The following is a 20,414-nucleotide window of genomic DNA, read 5'->3' on the forward strand; positions in this document are numbered from 1 at the left end:
CGTCGAGGTTTACGTAACAAAGATCAGTTACGAAAAACACGAAGTTTCTTTTAGAAAAAAAAAAAATTGTTGAAACAAAATTGTGTAATTTTAATGAGAAATTAAAATACATATATGTGTATAAAAATGCACATCTCTGATAGCGGATGGGGGATGATTTAAAAAAATATATTTGGGTTTTTTACTAGAGCCGATAATTTTTCTTTTAAAAATAATCTATTTTGTGCTCAGCGTAATAATTCGCTCCCGCTTAAGAAAAAGCTCTTTCGCTCTATTGGATAGAACAAAAGCTTTCTAAATATTTGGTTTGGTTTTTAGTTTAATAACAAAAGTGTAACGGACGGTTTCAATTTGCGCTTACTATTCTCGACCTGAGTACCCACGACCCGTTGTATTGCTGAAAACTGTAGTCGATAATCATGGAATGGTTTTTGTCGGTATGTGCGACATTATTTATTAGACAGTGATGATTTTATGAGTGATTAAAAAAAATAGATTTAAAAGTTTTTTTAGTAATAATTATAACAGTCCTTGAGAATCAGTTTTGAAATAAAAATTATGCATAATTGCTTGACTAAAAATATCGTTTATTACTTATCACTTTTATTACTTCGCAGAATAGTTCCTGCTTGACGTTCTAGCTTCGATTCCCGGCTGGGTCAAATTAAAATATTTTCAGGTATTTTAAAAATATTTTTTTTGTTTGTTTAGGAAAAATTTATGTTTTAGCATTAACGTTAGGCTTACGGCCTGTCATTGGTTGGTGAGATGGCCACTTTACGTGCTGGGTAACATTTACCACCCTACCGGAGTTTTAACATTAATATTCATTTTATTCTTCTATAATGTTGATTGTTGTAAAGCAAAGCTGAAATTTTTATCATGGTAGACGAGGTTCTGTATTTAATTTCATTTGTTTACCTGGCATCCAAGAACATTATCATTGATCATTTTATATTTTTGCACCCATCAAAAAGCTTCTTGTACGATAGGGGCGAATCGTCCATATAAGCGATTATGCGCAGCTTACTATTATATTTGACAATCCATAATAATGTTTTATAGTAACTTTATTTACGAAAAAACATAAAAATGATTGTTTTTTCCAATAAATCATTACCACCGTTTGTATTTGAAGTGCCCAGCGCCAGCAGTGAGACAAGAAACTATCCGATTATTCGAGCTTATTTCTTCATATATATATAAGTATTCTATATTTCTAATACCTTAAACTCAGTTGCGGTTATTTCCTCCTTAAGTAAGTTGGAAGATTACACAAATCATTTGAGATTTTCGGTTTGGAAAACAGTATTTCGAACATTGTTTCCAAAAGGCTATTTTTCTTTGAATTATACAGTTAAAATATGACCACCATTGCTTTCGTGCAGTCATATCGCAGGATACGTGGCACTCGGCGTGGCCGTTTTTGGCACTATCGGCCAGTTGCCATTTCAATCGTATAGAGAATATACCTACTGAATTCGCTGTGATATTTTTTATTAACTTATGTAAAAGTTTTGTATTACAATAATGGAAAATATAGCTTCATATAACAATCGCGAAAATAATAATTACTATTGTCGTTTAAATTGATTCCATAAATGCTGTTGAATCTCACAGAACCACAGAAAAAAATGGCAATTTAAATATAACACATATTATGTACTATATAAATACACATTTATGAACATTTTTTTGTAGCTTACCTGTAAAAAAAAACACCGTTTGTCAATGTTGCATTTAGGTTTTGAATTTGAGACAAGTTTACCTCAAAAAAGCATTGACGCACACTTCTGGTCAAAAATTAAAAAGAGGTATCACTCAAATGTTTGTACGAGGTTTTTTCAGAAATTTGATCACGAAATACCCAAAACCCACACGACTTCTGCTCCGAGGCACCTTCCCTTTATCTCACGGAGAGTATTTAATATTTTGGAAGAGCATACAAAGCTCAAAATGTCAAAATTCATTTTCCAGTAAAAGGTTTAGGACTGGATTGTCCTTACTCGGAGGGATTTGAATTGAAAACTGCTTAAATATTTAAATTGGTGATGCGATTATTTTGTGTAAATCAAATATTTCTTTGATAATACTTTGAGTATGTCCAAATGTTTGTAGACAGGCTGGATTTCCTCCCTTGGGAGTTATTTAGATATATATTTGTTGCAACAGAGTGGGAAACATTTTTGAGAAGGTATGAAAGACTAAGCGTTTACAGGGTTTATGAACCGTTATTAGCTGGTTTAAGAGCTTAAAGTTTACAATCATTTGGACATACTTATTACATTGTCGATTAAATTAACTGGTATAAGAAGAAGTACAATAATTGAAAAATTATTTTCAGGCGTTGCCTAGTAAGTGAAATGGTTTAGCCGAATGAATCTCATCCACATAATAAAGGTTTCACCTCTTTTACTTCACAACAGTCAACAGATGGAAGAGTTAAGGAAATATGGATGTTTAAACATACCTAGGAAGAATGGTGAACGTTACACAAAGTGAAAAGTGGCAATTTAAACCAGTCAATGACGGGTCATAAGCCCCGTAAATGCTTAGACATCCATATTCCCTTCTCAAAAATGTTTTCCTTCTCTTTTGCAACAAATTTAGGTCTAAATATTTGTTTGTTTATCCTTTGTATATTAAAATGACGTGTTATTTTTTAGGGTTGTTTAATTGTACTCGATCATAACTCGTCCAACTAAACACAGGACTTTAGTCTCATAGAGTTGGGACTTGTGTTCATATAAATGTAATGCCACTGGTAATGCAGGACTCTATACTATAATAATGCAGTGCCCAATACTCTTTGAGGGGATTGGTGATGGGTAAGTTTTTTCCAGATGTGTAAGTTTTTTCAGGATGCATAAGTAAGTTGAAGATTTATAAGTTTTTTCAGCATGTGTATTTTTTTCAGGACGTGTCAGCTTTATTGGGATTCACATGTTTATTTAGGATTTATAAGTTTTCTTCGGGATGTATAAGTTTTTTCAAGATTTGTAAGTTTTTTCAGCATGCGTAGTTTTTTCAGGACGTGCGAGTTTTATCAGGATGCGCAAGTTTTTGGGACCATTTATGAATAAAAATTATATAAATTTATTTTTAAGTATTGCATAGAACATGAAAATCATAAAAATATTATATCTTTAATTAAATAATTAATACAAATACAACATTTAGAACATTTTTGTTATGGACCATAAAATAAAAATGGAATATTTGCTGTTTTAAAACGAGATTTTCAAGTAATAAGGGAGAATAAAATAAATGTTTCTGTGTTATCTTCAAAATTTATTTTATTTATATAGGATAAAGTTGTCTGAGAATTGTGAACAAATATTATATAATCAATGTTCATGAAAAGAAATGTATTTAGAAAATAATATTACATATTAAATGCATTCGCAGGGCAAATCTGCGATAATAACACGAAAGGAATGGGGACTGTTCTGTGGCAGGCTTCGGTAAGTTTGAGATTTTTGATTTATATAACAAATCTCTAACAGGAATTTCTTAAAATTACTCAATTGAAAATGAATTTTATTAAATATTAGCAGAAATCTTAATCCTAATTATAGTACAGGGGTATTTTTTAATTCCTGAGTCTAAATGGAATGAAAAATTATAAACCTGAAATTAAAATCTTTATAACGATTGAGTACATGTATGGTTTGAGTTCTTCGAACATTAATACTAGAGGATTTTATTTACCACGTTATATATTTATCTGTCTTAGTGTCATATTAATTACTGAATTTTGATATCTTGTAAAAAATGTTTTGATAATAAATGATCAACATATTTGTTTAGCTAGTTATATACAAGGCGTAATGTACTTAACATTATAAACATTTGTAGATTGAATATCGATTAGAATCTGTTATAAACATCAGTAAATTTGTATTGCTCGACAGCGCGTTTCCCGTTTCGAAGATTTGAAGCCAGCGTCGCGAATTGGAAACACGTATCTGTATTAAAAGTAAATCGCTTGATTCATGATTGATTTTCATTGGTTAATATTATGGCTCGGTTTATTGGTTAAACGAATCTGTTTTTGTGACAGAAAATGAAAATTTTTGTAATAGTAATGATAGTAATATAAATCCTGCCACAGATTTCCAGAATTTTCGAACATGAGTTTTCTTACATAGGTCAAAAGGTATTTTTACAAAAGGGTTATTTTTCGTATGTTTAGACATAAATGTTTATATAAATTTATAGTATTTTGTATAATGAAACGAAGCATCCACAGGATTCCCCTATTATTGTCGCGTGATCCTCATCCAACTGGCATTCTCTCGGCATCTAGGCATCTTCGTGCTGGCTCTCTGGTATCATCATCCGTGCATGTTGGCATCTTCCTGGCTTTCTGGCATCTTCATTCTAGCAACTCGGCATTCTGGCATATTCTTTCAACAGACATTCCGTACAGTTTAATTTATTGCACCGCCGATTCATCTCACACAGATATACCGTTGATTCTCTTTCACCATTTTCGATCGTTTATCATTTATTCTCTCAGACATTTTTATTTCCTCGGTAATTAAGAAGGAAGAGGCAACACTTAAATAAACACTGCCAAACAGATCCACAACAACCCAATCCAAATTTGTGTATAAAATGTATAGGTTTTTGGATTTCGATCAAACTATTTTAATAATTGCATTATAGTTACTCATTCAATGGGCTGTATGCGCAATCGTTTACCTATAAATAATTAAATAACTCATTTTTAATTCAATATTCCCGCGGTTCTTGATTACAATAAATAAAATTCTCGTTAACATATTTATGAAGTCAATGTACTAAAATTGGGGACATTTTCCTAAATCACGCATACAGCCCTTTGATCACATTAATTGATACTCGTACCTATATAATACAAATGAATATATTATTATAAATATTTTTAACAAAAATAATTTAAATGATTTCTTACAGTCAATGAATTCGGCAGCATTAAATTGTATGTAATTAATTATGTTTGAAGAAATGAAATTTTTACACGATTTGCGAGGGTTTAACTTTATGCTTTACTAACCATACTGATTTGGCTGGGACTAGCAAGCTATTGCCGTAACATTGTCTCCTGTCACGGGACAAAAATATTAATTTGCGGGGTTAAATTTTATTGTTGATTAGCAATACTCCGTTGAGCTGATAAGCTATCTCCACGCGAGAGTATCTTCTCTCGGCGTGGGACAAAACGATTAATTTGAAGCCTATCTATCATTAAATCGTAATATTTAATAATTAACCCTATCCTGAATGTAATTGTTCAATGGTGATTCTTTACAAGTAATAGGTAATTTGTTTTCTAACTGCCCCTCGGCGATTAGATTAGATTAAGTTTACCCAAATAATATTAGCTTGGCGAGAAATAATAATAAATATGTTAAGATATAATCGAACAAGTTGGATAGAAACAGTGGTAACGTTATTTACAAACATAGGTATTATATAACAACATGATCATTCCTCGACCTAGGAGTGACAATTTGACAGTTGCTGCAAAAACAGACTCCGCCGTAAGAAGATGCACGAATAACGGTAGGAAATCTTTGATTTTAAATCAATTATATATTTTGATTTAACATTACATAGTCAGGAAAACTATTCCATAGACCTTCTGAAAAGAAGACTACAATGGCAATGTATTATCCATTTAAAACTGTATCAGCTGAGTTGCTGCCATGTCATTTTTTGACAGTTACTCTTCGTACCTTTTCCTCGTTCATCTTCTTCAGACGGTCGAACTATCTACATAGAACACAACGAGTGTTCCATGTTCCAATCATCAAGCTCAATTCAAAGAATCTGTACGCTATATGAGATCAGTTTGGGAAATACTTAACATTTAACCTTAGCATTATTGAAGTATTAGTTTATAATTTGGCTAACTAGTTAAAAGCAGTCGATAGGACTCGGTAAAAAAGTGTTAGAAAATACCTCGTGAATACAACTCGAAGCATGTAATAATGATATTGTCACTAAGGGCAGCCGCACTCGTCGACCACCATCTTGGGCAGGTCTCTTTTGATGATGTTGGAGTCGGGGCCGAAGTAGATTAGGGACATGCTGGAGAACTTGAGCGGGGCGCAGCACGGCCTCAGGCCCGCTAGCCTGTCTAGGCGGCGATACTCGTCCAGGACATGCGAGTAGTACGTGAGGAACGTGTCCGGCGTGCGGTTGGCGCCGCAGTCGCCGCGACAGTAGTTCGCGAAGTAGCCGTGCGGCGCGATGATCCAGTCGTCCCAACCGAGCGCCTAAAAATAATGACAAGTGCAAGAGGCCTTGAAATGCTTATAAACCTGGTAGATTAGGCTTGCTAAAGCTGGAGTCTGACAATAAATACGAGTATAAGCGAAATAAAATCAAAGGAAGTAAATAAATCCCTAAATTTCAAGTAATGGTCAAAATAGCTTTGTCTTCAAAGGTGTAAAAAAATATAATAATCTTCCCAATAAACTAAAAACTTTTAAAAATAATATATCAATAAATAAATTTAAAGTAAATCTAAATAAATTTTTTGAACTTGTGTGAAAACTACATGAAATTTTAATTAGTATGAATGTATTATTGTTTTATGTTTTTCTTTATATATCCTATGTTTTTATTTTTTTCTCATGTACTCGTATATTTAAAATTATATAAACTCTTATAAACAAACAACTACAACAATGTAAGTCACTCTCCAAGCACAAGAGTTAGTCTCTTTTTTGGAGAGTTACAGTGATAACATTTACTAGATGTGTAAAAGTAGATATAGATAGAATTTTTAAAAAAACATGTACCTTTTATGAAATTTATTAATAAAAAAATAAAATTTTAAAAAAGTTGTCGATCTCATCCAACTTACGGCTTGTGGTTTAACAAATCGGAGAAGCGAACCATTTTAAATACCTGAGTGCATGGATCAATAAGGATGTTAACGCAAAGGAAGAACTCAGAGCAGGAATTGAAATGGCAAGAAATTTGTTTATAAACATTAAAAAAATAACATCAAGCCAATTATCATTAAAATTACGACTCAGAACTTTGAAATGTTACATTTGATTTGAACTCTCTTGTACGGTTGTGAAACATGGACTTTCACAGTTGATCTGATGCATAGGCTTGAGGCATTCTAAATGTGGTGCTACCGAAGAATGCTGAAAATATCATGAACGGACCGGACCATATTAGAAATGAGACAGTTCTTAGAACATTACACGAGGACGGAGAGCTTCTAAATACGGAGAAATGCCGCAAGACGGAGCTCCTCGGACACATAATTAGGAGGCAGAAATACAAGGTTTAGCAAATTATAATAGTAGGAAAAAGGTTTCCTGGCTAGGAAACAAATGAAACTGGACCGGGTCTGGTGTGGGGGAGTTGTTCCAGCTAGCTATCGTGACCGGAACGGGTAGGCTTTTGGTCTAATGTGTGGCACATGATGGAGCCAACGCCTGAATACTGGCATTACTCCAAATAAGGAAGAATATTAAATTACTCACAACTTGAAAACTTGCCTCCGAAATTGAAATACTGATGTACCAATTGAATTTTTCAAGTTTTTATTAGTGTTTTTACGGCTTCCAAAATTTTTTAGAATAATTTCTTTGTCTTTTCAAAAACTTGATAGGTTATGATGATTTATAATAATTCTTAAATTTCAACAAACAGATAATTTGTTAGTGCTTTTAGCAGTTATTGGAAACATGTGAATCGACGATGCTGACGCTAATAAGTACCTTGAAGCTGACGTAGAACCGCTGCTTGCAGCACTGGTTGCGCGCGTCCGGGCCGCAATCCAGCGCGCGGCGGCGCACGCGGCGCGCCGTCGGGGGCGCCGCGCGCAGCACGAGGAAGGGGCGCGCGGGGCCCGGCAGCGGCAGGCGCACGGCCCGGCCGCAGCCCGAGCAGTCCAGCAGCAGCAGCAGTGGGCCGGGCGTCCCCTGCGCCGCCCAGCGCCGCATGCCGCCCGTCACGTCCACGCGCTGCCAGCCGGAGCTGCCGCTGCCCACGCGCACGCCCAGCGACCCGGCCATCTCCGTGTAGTCGTCAAACTCCTGCGAGAAAATACCCCCATCGTAAGTTTTACTATGTCTGAGACATTTAAGGGACGCGACGAAATGATCTTTCTCCTCCCTCCTAAATCCGTTTTTAAGAAAAAAAACTTTATTTTTCATTTTCTTTTCCTCTACACTATTGACGGTGTCCGATAGGAATTATTACAGCTCTTGGTGGTACGCGTAATTATTGATTTAAAATTGCTGTTCTTTTTGTGCTGTTTTTTAATTTACCATTGTAGTTGGGCCTTCTGGCCTGTTCTGGTGTAAAAAAAAGGCCTTCAATATTTACCAACACTTAGGTTTCTACTACCAGGGGCGAATTGTCAAAATAAGCGATTAAGCACAGCTTACCATTATATTTGACTTTCAATAATAATGTTTTATTATCAATATGTGTATGGGAAAATTAATTAATTAATTATTTTTTATTATAAATCACTACCACCGTTTATATCCTCCTATACCGTTTATATTCTCAGTGAACGATGAAACTAGCCGATTAACTCAGCTTATTCCTCCATACAAAAAAATACACTATATTTTACGTCTTAAACCCAAAGTTAGCTTTTTTAGTACTAAAACAAGCTTGCAGATTACAAATATTATTTGAAGATTCTCTATTTGGAAATAGAGATGGAAATATTTTTAACATTGTTTCCGAAAGACTATTTTTCTTTGATAGGATGGCGTTAGCAGTGGATGTTTTTGGCATTATTCATTTTAAAAAGAATCGGCCAGTGCTCAGTGTTGACAGTTACTGCTGAATGGCATTTATTAATAAACTTTAATGTAGGTATTGTTTTAAAACAGTGCAGAATAAAGCCGAGTTAATTTTCACAGAATCATAGAAAAAATAGTAGTTTATAATTATATTACCTACTTACATATTATGTACTTATATGTAGGTACAAATTAATGGTATTTTTTTGTAGATTACCTAAAAAGGAAATCACGACTTGCACCTGCCTCTTACACGTTCTGAGATAGGTAAAAAGTGATAAAAGATAATTGTTAAAGTGCATATTTTCCTAGAGGATAGGTTAGAAAGATAAGATGCGCCTGATGGACGGAGGATTCCGGATTTCGATTTTGGTTTTTGAGTGAACACAACAATTAAATATGATTTTCCTCAAGCCTGTTTGTCTTGTTCTTTCTTTTTTTCTACATCCGCTCCTAAGTGGAGCATGTGGACATTACCAGTTGCCTCCAGGAGACCCTATCGCCAGCTGGCACTCTCGTTTCTTCCCATGTCAATCCAGCGCCCCTTAATTCCGCCGAATAAAGTCTAAAGATCGTCATTGACGGCCTTCCAGGACGGCGTGATCCCGCAGGTTTAAAGAAGAGGCAACTTGGGTTTAGGTTCTCCCGAGGCATGCGCAGCACGTGTCCAAGCCAGGACCACCGCCAAATCTTCAAGACGCTCGTTATTCGAGGCTACTGCGTCCGTTCTCGGACTTCAATGTTAGTTATAAAATCGAACCACCTTATACCTAATATTCTTCTCAAGCACTTACTCTCAAAACTTAGAAGTTTGGTGTTTTGAGCTTTGGTAAGGTGCCAAGATTACGCACCCATATAAGAGAACTGGCATTATACAAAAGTTGAATAATCGGCATTCCGTTTTGACCGAGTATAGACTAGAGTTCCAGACAACACGCATCATGTTAAAAGTTGCTCCAGCAATTCCTAGGCGGGTTGCGAGCTCTTTATGCATGCTTCCATCCTCAGTTATGTGTGCTCCCAAGTATTTAAAGCTGTCAACTTTGTCAATCCTCTGTCCATTATTATAGAGAGGCTAATCCTGACCCTGGTCAGGACAAGATTTGTTGCACATAATTTGAGACTTTTTCGTATTAATATTAAGACCCAGACGAGTTGAGTTTTCCTAGAGTGTGTCAACAATTTACTGAAAACCAACAGACTTTTCAAAAAAGACTGCATCATCTGCATACTCCAAATCGCACAACTTTAGGGGGGGTATGTATTGTACTGTAATTCGATACTGTAAATGTGCTTCCTAGTATGATGCAAAAAATAAAGCATATTGGTTTTAACATAAGTTTGTTATTTTTTTTGCAAATGCAGAGAAGAATAAGAAGAGAACAAAAAAGTTACTACAAATTAGTCAATAATGTATTCTCCTTATTTGATTTCTCCTTTATTTTCTCGATTGAGCACGAACAGAAGGAGATGTCGAAAATGCTCAATTTCGTCTACTTGATATTCCATTTTGAAGGCTTATAATAATATGAAGTAACATATTTAATCTAAAGCAAACACAATATCTTGAAGAGCAGAGAATTTTCTTTGGAATGACGTTTAACCTTTACAATGTTGTTTCACTGTCGGTGTTCATTTTTAAATTTGGAAAAAAATAGACTCAATTGATATGTTAACACCTAATACATAAATACATTTTTATTAGGTTTTATTACGAAGTTGGTGTTTTTTTTTCTCAAACATGAAATACAAATAAGGAATCTCTAGAACACAGAAAAATAAGTACCTGTGGACTTAGCCTCGTAGCATTTCCACTGGGTGGCAATCTCCTGACTCTAAAGGCCCATAGCGTGAGGTTCCTGGCTCGAATTCCCGACCCAGGTCTGGCCTCTACTCGCAGCCATAGGGTTGCTGTGGCTACGCCCTGCGCAGCCAGTGATCTGGCGGCGCCCCCTACGGGGAACTCTACCAAGCGCTGGCCATTCAGCGCTCCTCCTACCAGAAAAAAGACAATTGAAGAAAATTGAAGACATATTACTAATCTAATCACAGAAAAACCCAGGAACATGAATCCCTGAAAGAAAATATTAATTAATGCACATACTAGAATTACAGACCAGCTTAGATGATCGGTACTGACTAGCTAGATCAAACATATAAAAAATGTGCTCCAATCGGCTGGAAAATGAAAAAAGCCATAACAGGTTAAAATAATCCAACTAGCATTTTTATTTGACATGGTTGGACTAGCTCGTGGATAAAGTACAAAATACATCAACACTAGTCTAGAGAGAAGCCGCATGTCAGAATCTTGGAGAATTGCTGTAAGTAAAAAAACCGATAGCCGAAAAACATAAATAATGGGATAATACAAGTAAAAAAGACATGGGTGGTAATTTATCAAATACTGGAGTGATTGACAGTGATTACAGCACAGCTATGTAGAGAATCTGAGTCAAGTGGAGTATTTTTTAATTGCTGCTAAAATGGTAAAGATTTCAGACGTCTGGCAAATACTTGGTGATTTGATATACTTTGTTACAGACTGCCAACGGTAAAGACAATTTAAAGTTTCAGCTTCTTGAAAAATCATAGACCAAGTCATAACTTCGGTACCCTGTGACAAAAGCTATATAGTGCAAAATCAATTTATAGTAAATTATGTTTCTTTACGAAGATTGTTTGAAAACTTACAAAATGAAAACTTCACACATGATACCTCTAGAAATGTAACAGTCAAACAACAAAGCATTTTGTTTTTATTTTTATTTAAAAAAATAGATCCAAATAATAATTCATTTTCATTTTCTGTCTGAAATCTTTAATTGATATTACTTTAATACTTAAAATAATAACGTAAAAATGGTAAAATATTCGGTATTTTGAAAATATATAAATATACTGAACATAGCATAAAAAAGGTTTTTAACATAAATAAAATTTGGTGGTAGGACGGTATCTTAAAAATGTTAATTTAAAAAAAAAACAAATGAAAATGGCGCTTAATTGTTGGGTTTTACTACGTTTTAGATTTTATTTATAATTCTCAAATATGTTCTTCTAAAATCCGAAACCTTATTTATCCAAATTCTATTTTACGCATAGAGTAAAATAACTTATTGGATTTAACAGATAAATTTCAATACTGAATATTATTGTTATATCAAAGAAACGTATTTGAGAAAGGTATTTGTCAAAAAAATATATTAAATGTACAGCGTAGCAACCATGTTCATGAATTATGACAATTACAATCACCCTTTAATTTTTAATAAACGAGAAACTATAGAGTGATGGTAAAATACAACTTGAATAATATTAGATTTATCTGTTTAATTTCAATACCAAGAAGGGGAACAACAAACGAATTTACAATATGAACAATTTGAAAGCAATTTTAATTTTTTAGGTGTTAAACCTGCCACATGTTTTCAGTTTCAGATTTATTGGTATTTTGCGGTCAATAACCCGCTGAAAGACCTTGGAAATCAGTTGTAAGGAAAGGCCTGTCTGAAAATTCGTTGAATAGTACGGGGAAACCGCTTAGTAATGTTACATTCATGAAAATATTATTTTACAAATATCACTTTAAGAATATTCTGTATGACTCGCGAAAGGAAAATTAATTCTTTTAGAATGAAAAATTACATTAATTTAATCTAATATTACAATAAAAATAAACTCACCATGTTTTGCATCTATAACGTTTCTGCAAAAATGCTAAAATCTTCTGCCTGAAATAATTTCTTCTAAAAATATTGACTTACCACTTATTTGATGCAATCAAATTGTGAGTATGTGTTTTATAGTGTAGTATTTTAATTAAGGTTAGAAAATTTTAACTCATTTCTACGATTATTTTGTTGGAACTTCATAGAAGTCGTTATAAAGATAGACGTTTTTCGATATGAAAATAGCTTTTAATAAAACTTTTAAAAACCATGCATTGAATAAAAGTGTTTATTAATTGATTAAATTTAATTAATTATTATTTTATAAGTCATTAAATGGTAGTAACTTTCACGCCATTTTCCCGAAGAGGTACGCAGGGAGGATTAAAAAAAATGAATGGGCGTTGCTTATTTTTTGCCTCGCTTATTATGTACAAGGTTAATGTTGAGAGGATAGAATTAGTCTTTTTACACATGCCCTTTGACTGTGTCTATTTTTGATATGGCTAAACTAAAAAAAAAAAAATTTGATCATGCTACAAGTTAAGTGTATGTATTTAGTTTTTTTTTTTAATTTCGTAAAGTTTTTTATTTATTTTTTTAATACTTATAATAATACTTGAACCGGGGTGGTCGAAATTCAAAATATTTGGGTAAATCATATAAAAGCAAAAACTATTCCTTAGTTTAAATAAAAAAGTTTTTGATGGTCTTGACATTACTGACAAAACAAAGCCCCGTGATACAAACAGATGTTTGAAATAATAATAAGATAGTTTGAAACGCCTAAACGGGTAAAGTTTGTCGGGGAAAACGGAATATTTCTCTGTTAAAATGTCACTCTTCTATGTACATGTCTATGTACGAGAACTATGGTGTACTATCAAAAACTACTGTATATACAAACTTGAGCATCTTACTGAAACTTAAATACAACTTCTCAAACTCAACACTTAGTTAGTTACTCGTTCTGTCAACTCGAATATAGAATAATACTCTATTTTTAAAATTAATTATATAATTTGAAATAAAGATTACAAAATACTAAATTATACTTATTTGCACAATAATACTGTTTTGACTGTGTTAGATCGGGGTATACAATCCTAGTTATTGCAAAATATTGTTAATAAATCCCGCCTGGTCCATGAAGAAGTACAAAAATTAAAAATTTCAGGCTTTGCCTAGTATGTAGGTGAAACAATTCAATCACATGAATCTCACCCGCATAAATAAAGGTTTCAGCTCGTAAGCTTCACAAACATCAACAGATGAAAGAATCGAAGGAATATAGATGTTCAAATATGAGCAGAATGGTAAATGTTACACTGTGTGTAAAGTTGCCACTTAACCAGCCAATTACAGGTGATAAGCCCCGTAGATGCCCAGACTTCTATATTACCTTCTCTCAAATGTTCTTCATCTCTGTTTTAATATGTTACTAGTTATTAGAGTTGAGAAAAAAATCTAATAAAAATTCTTGGCGAAAGTTTATTTAAGTATTGAGTGATATTTGATTTAAGTATTATTCGTTTTTTATATCTATAATAAATTCATATTTTAAACTAAAATGTTTTATGTAATGAATTAAGTAACAACACAATAAATTGACTTAAAAACGGTTTTCTGAATAAAAAGGTTAATGGTGTAGGTTCAACAAACTAAACCGTTTTATAATGAACCTCCCCGCGGTACAAAAAGGATCATATTATTAATCTTAAGGGATGGGGTGCTATTAATAAAACTTTAAGAACGACATTGACGGGGTTAAAATAAATTATGAATGGTTTTTTCCACATTTTTGTTCTGAACTAAGTTATTTTGAATGAGTTAGAAACCGACATGTGGTTCCGTGATAGTATTTTAGACTCCGGTGTTATATTGTTATAAATCCGATATAATAACCCGTTTTACCAAAACTTGACAGTTTTTTTCTATCACTTAATTAATCGTAAAGTTAAAAGAGCCTTTAAAATTAAAAAATTAAAGAAATCGCAAAAAGAAAAAAAAATGTTAAAAATGATGCAATAAAATTTAATTTTGAGTAGTGATCTGTAATTTCTTAATTGTTGATTAATCATGAATATATTTTTAATATACATGACTTTTTGAACTTTGAAATGTTTTTTATTATTATTTTTTATTAGCAAACTAATTCAAATAAATGTAGGATGTTTAAAGTTGTGAAATTATTATATTGCATAAACACTGATATTTTAAAGTTAGGAACGCAAAAGTTACAGAATTACTAAAGCTAAAGTAACGACGGACGTGCAAGTCATGAAATCGAACCCATACCTTCGATACACTCCATTCTTGATTCTAATTATACATCCCATCGTATTTTGAATTTTCCTTAAGGCTTAAATGAGGGATTTGAGTTTTTTTTTAAATATTTTTTTATTTGTTTAATAGACCATCGAAATAAGCCAAAAAATTTTACTTTTATTTTTATGTATCGCAATATCATCTCTACAGTTTTTAATATTTCGAAACTTTTTATTTACTCCGCGCGTGACGTCACTAGTTCTCTTCGGTGAGTTGTCCCGATTGACGGGTTGGCTTCCTGGAAACCGGAAATCTGTCATGACACTCTGTCATTGCTTGATTTAGAAGAACTTGTGACGTCATTTAAAGTAGTTAAATTTTCCTTAAAATTATTTTTTTCATGCATTCATGAGAAACTTTGCAGTACAAGTAGATGCTATAATTTTTACCGCGTGTAAGAAATCATATCCAATTTCTCATAACACTGAACATCCCCATCCCATGAAATTAAAAATAAAAATCTGCTCATTAATATTAATTTATTTAATGGAATACTCGCGTATTTGGTAAGTTTTTTTGGTTTTGTGGAGGAGAAATGTTTATTTGAAAAAAAAAAGAAAAGGCACGTAGAAAATAAAGTAAAATATAAAAAAATGGAAATATATATTAGGATAATTTAAATGTAAGGACGTTGATATTTTTGTTGTGTTTCTTCATTGTTTTGATGACCTGGAACAAAAAGAAAAAAACAGTATAAGTTTATTTGATATATTTTTTATTGATTAAATCGGTTACTTAAAAATTAGACCACATTTGAAAAAAATCTTGTTCATTTAAAAAAAACCTTCGTTGGAATGTGGACGGTATGTTTTTTGCCAAAATAAAAAGACCCGTCGTTTTGTTTCAAATAACTTGTAACTTTGCAAAGATTTATTGAACTACTTTACTGGAATAATTATAATTAAGTAAAATGGTAGCGAACTTCGCGTGGGCCGGGCCAATCATCGTTTAAAATCTAGGAACTTTAAACTGATAAGAGAATTTGCAGAAAGAGAGTCCGTGAACGGCTTTGCGCGCCCTTTTATGACAAATGAAATGACCCCGAACATAGGCGCAAATTCCGTGTGCTCAACACAAGAAAAAAAAATTGAATCATAAAATTATTCAAAGTTCTGAGTAAAAAATCGAACAACGTTTTTAAAATACTTATTTATAAATACTGTGCTCACATATAATATTTATACGAACAATACATACAAACATAACAGATTGTGATTATTTTACGAACAAATTGATATTTTTATGATTTGTGAACCATAATAAATAAAATTTAACTAAATAACACGTGATTCGTTTTTGGTCCTGACTTGCTAGGAGTTTTCTGTATTATTTTTTTTATTATTATATATATTTTTAAAAATATGAGAGAGGACACTATTTTATGAATTCATTAATACATGTAAAAATACTCTTTCAAATAATGCCATGTCAACCATGTCAAGAATCGAACCCGAAATATCTTGTGTAAAAGGCGATCTCGCTGGTTATGAGACTAAGAGGCGAACAGGCCATAAACCTAGTAAATGATACAAATTTCATATTTCCTTCTCAAAACCGTTTTTCATTCTGTTAAACTATATCTTGATAAAATTTCTAAGAATAAAGACCACTACTACTTTTGTACAAATGATTGGATATGTTGGCGGTGATAGTGCAATATGGCTTAACTTTTAGTTGAATTTTTTGGCAGGGGATATGAAAAAAAGCGTTCTGTTCGTACTATATATTACTTACAATTCAAACGACCAAAAATATCACTTAAATATCAGAAAAACAATAATTAGTTAGAGTAAAAATAGCAATAATTTAAAATTAACAGCTCTTAGTCCCTATAACGAATTTTTTTCAGTGACACATTTTTGTAAAAAAAACGGGTTACGCGGTACGGTCATCACCGACAATTTGTATTTAAAACAATGTCAAACGAACAAATACCAAAATATATTACTTTCTACTCCTGTTTTTCATTTTGTTGCTTATTAAATAAATATTTTGTAACAAGAAAGAATAACGCCTTTCAGAAAATTGTATTTGCTTAGATTATATTTTTTTGGTTAGTAGCGGTGCGCGTAATCGATTGACATGTATCTATCATATATTACAAAATAACTCATAACTGGTTATGGGAATATTCGATTGATTGACTAGTAAAATGCGAACTAATACTGAATTTCCGAAATAATATAATAACAGTCGACATAATCATTGTCATAATACTAGGAACCAGGAAAAGATCAGACTCCCGTTTTAAAAATAAAAATAAATCACAAAATAAACTTTGACAGGTAAAAAATTACAAGAAGGGAAACATTATGAATAATATTAAGAAAAAAGAATTTCTTAAATTTAATTTAAAGATGGAGCATAAATTGTATTAAATTATAAATCCCACCCCCAGAAGTACACTGTCGTTAGTTTAATTTGGCTGATTTGAGTTATGAACGCCGTTTAACATTTTTTAAAATTCTTAGGAGAACATTCATGTATCTCCACAATTTTTTTAGAGAGAAATACCACAAACTTAAGTATTATTTGGAATCATTTAAGTATAATATTTATTTATTTATTATACGGCACAAGCTCCTTTTTTTATATTAATGTTTATTAAACCCAAGAGTTCGAATTAATGATATTATATAAAAATATTAGGTTAGTTATTTTCCTGCGATCCTCTAGAGTAGGTAAATAAAACTGCAGCAATTATGATTCAACAGGGATCTTTTCATATTTTAAATAAACTAATACCACAAAAAATACTTGGAATTATAATGTCAATATATATTAATTTACGAGCATTAATAAATTTAAAAAGTCTTTTTTTGTTTATTATTTTATACATCATTTTGATTTACACATACCACAGTGTACTTCTGGGAGTGCGATATGTACTGATTGAACGTTTATTTTTTGTATTGGTATTGTTGGGGCTATTTGTGAATAATTGTTGTCCATTGTATTTTTCAGTTTGAATCATCGATATTTTGAATATGTCTAAATGCTTATAGGCAAGGCTGAATTTTATCCCCTACGGAGTTAGCCAGATCAGCCAGATTAATCTCTAACCCATATCAATACAGGTTTCGATTATTTTGCTTCACAAAAGTCAACAGATTGAACAGCCGAGAAAATATGGATATTGTAGAAGAAAAAAGTGACCCTTTTTTTTCGTCTGGGATTTTTGCTTTCCGTTTTTCGTAATTATCATTTTTTCTCCGAAAAAGGCAGTATTCTTTAATTGATTGAATTTTGGACTATCTTAATCGATAGTATAAACTATAAACGAATTATATGGTTTTAAAAAGAATGGAATTAATCGATTATCATAACCAAGGAGCATTACTAGTTAAAATAAGTGTCCTTGAACTAAATCCAGCCGCTTTTATCCATAGTTAAACCTAAAATGTATATTATACGTTCAGTATAAATATAGTATAATACATTGTTTCATAAAATTACATATCCCGAAGGCTTTGTTGGAAAAATAAAAAAAACAGCCTTAAAATTCGGCACTAAACGGAATATTTCAAATAGTGGAAAACAAAAGTACTATCCCCCAGGGGTTTCAATAATATTTTGGTGAATTTTAAATTAGTTTCAGGAATTCGCCCAGAAAATTACGCATTTTAAAAGCAAGCGACTGAAATTATCAGGAAAATTACATTACTGTCAAAGAATTAATAATTTATTTTAATTTTGACTGTAAATGCGTCACATGTCAATAATTTCTTCTTTGATTTTTTTACTGATTGGTGCATAGGGTACTACGCTTAGACACAAAAACTTTAGAAAACACAAATTCATTATTATTAGTTGGAATTTTTTTTTTTTTTTTAATTAGTCTGGAAGTTGTGGTGTATTTTTCATAACTTTTTTCCATACCATCTCTTTTCCACCTGCTAAGAAGTCTAAAGTTAAAGTTAAGCAAGTTATTTATTTGAACAAAAAAAACAGTATAAAGTTTATATTTGAAGCACTAACTTTGTGGTCATTCATTATTATTATTATTATTTTTTTATTTTATTTAATATAATCATACAATGCATATACATTATACTCCCAGGAGTTATTAGAACTCATTCCGGGACTGAGGAAAATATAACAATTTTATAAAGTACATGATATAAAGAGTTACAAGAGACATCGCATTTCTGGCTAATCTTAAACCAGTTCATACAAATAGAAATTTGAAGATCAACCAGATCAGATTAATTTCAATAGAGATATGCCAGTTTAAAGTGTAACAATTATACAATTAAAAATATACATCCTAACTACAAACAAACATCTTACCTTGAAAGAAAAATCTAACAATTATAAAAAAAGTACATCATTTAAAGATCAACCAGAAATGGACCAGTTTAATGTATAACAATTATAACAAAATACATAATATGATAGACTAATAAATTTATACTACAATATACAATTATAAAATATACAATATACATCCTAACCAAAAAGTACATAGTATGAAGAACAAACAAGAAAAATACTATTTTATCCTACAAATATGCAATTATAAAATAATAAAAAAACATACATCCTAGCTAAAAAGCATTAAACATCAGATATAGAGAAACCTTAAATAAAACAAACCATTAAAAAGCAAGCAATCAAAAAGAAGGAAAACAAACACAATTTCTTATAAATAGAAACAGTAAAACATCAAATTAATATCCAGTCAAAAATAACCTTTATATTTGTTTTCTATAAAAAGGTTTAGGAAGAAATTCTTAAGGGCCACGCTTTGCACTTTACGAATTTTGTTTTCTTTAATAAAATAAATAAAACAACTTTGTTTTTAACCACTAATTTTTATTTTTCACCGACCGGTTTCAAAGCAAACAAGCTTCTTTGTCAAGGTTTACGTAACTAATGAATTGATTCCTTTTTATTTTATTTCTATCATGTTCACTAAATACTACACGTGGACCCAATAAATCAAGTGGTTTTTTCTTACACGGGTGGTAATTTGATATCCTTATTTTCGAAGTAAGCCAAAAACAGTGTTTAAAATATAATGTCGAAACATGTATGGACAATGATTGAATTAAATCTATAAGGGATATTTTGGATGAAAAACTTTTAGGATAAATAATAAACTAATAATTATCAAAAAAGTTTTTTTTACTGGACAATACTTGATAGACATTTATTACTTTAAAAATTATGTAATATTTTACTCACACACCATATGCACACACCAAAATTTTTTTTTACACTTATTACAATAATTGAAATTATGTTAAATATAACATACGTAAAAGATAAGCAATGAAAAATATGTAAATAATAATTTTGTTACTAAATGTTATTATTTATTTTATATAACCACTTACCGACTTTTCTATGTCTACCGGTTTCGAGACGTACCCGTCTCTTCGTCAGGACACCAATTAAACCAACATGCATAACCCACTATACATCTTCACCATAGTTGTTGCACAAAAACATAAAACCAACACGACATGCATTTTAATAAGCACATGCACTGATTAAATTATGAAAATATTCCATGTTGTTTGAGAAATAGTTGAAAAAAGTAGAGGGGATATAGGGAGGGGGTAAGCTTAATTACTTTCTCAAACAACATGGAATTATTTTAATAATTTAATCAGTGATGTGCTTATTAAATGCATGT

At 31.8% G+C, this 20,414-nt stretch overlaps 1 protein-coding gene across 1 annotated transcript in view; it reads right to left on the reverse strand.

Moving 5' to 3' along the window:
- Positions 1 to 3,270: 3,270 nt before the first annotated feature.
- Positions 3,271 to 20,414, reverse strand: part of LOC148280703 (inhibin beta chain-like) — a 35,833-nt gene continuing 18,689 nt past the window's right edge. The window contains exons 2-4 of the mRNA XM_088227959.1: positions 10,561 to 15,442; positions 7,734 to 8,051; positions 3,271 to 6,266 (exon numbers count right to left, since the gene is read on the reverse strand). Coding sequence (XP_088084085.1) covers positions 5,991 to 6,266; positions 7,734 to 8,051; positions 10,561 to 10,842 — 876 coding nt within the window. The 5' untranslated portion in view covers positions 10,843 to 15,442 and the 3' untranslated portion in view covers positions 3,271 to 5,990. The remainder of the gene's footprint in view (positions 6,267 to 7,733; positions 8,052 to 10,560; positions 15,443 to 20,414) is intronic.

This window comes from Micrasema longulum, unplaced genomic scaffold (genome assembly GCF_059751315.1).
Source record: "Micrasema longulum isolate JH-2025_06_02 unplaced genomic scaffold, ASM5975131v1 h1tg000548l, whole genome shotgun sequence".
Taxonomy (NCBI): domain Eukaryota; kingdom Metazoa; phylum Arthropoda; class Insecta; order Trichoptera; family Brachycentridae; genus Micrasema; species Micrasema longulum.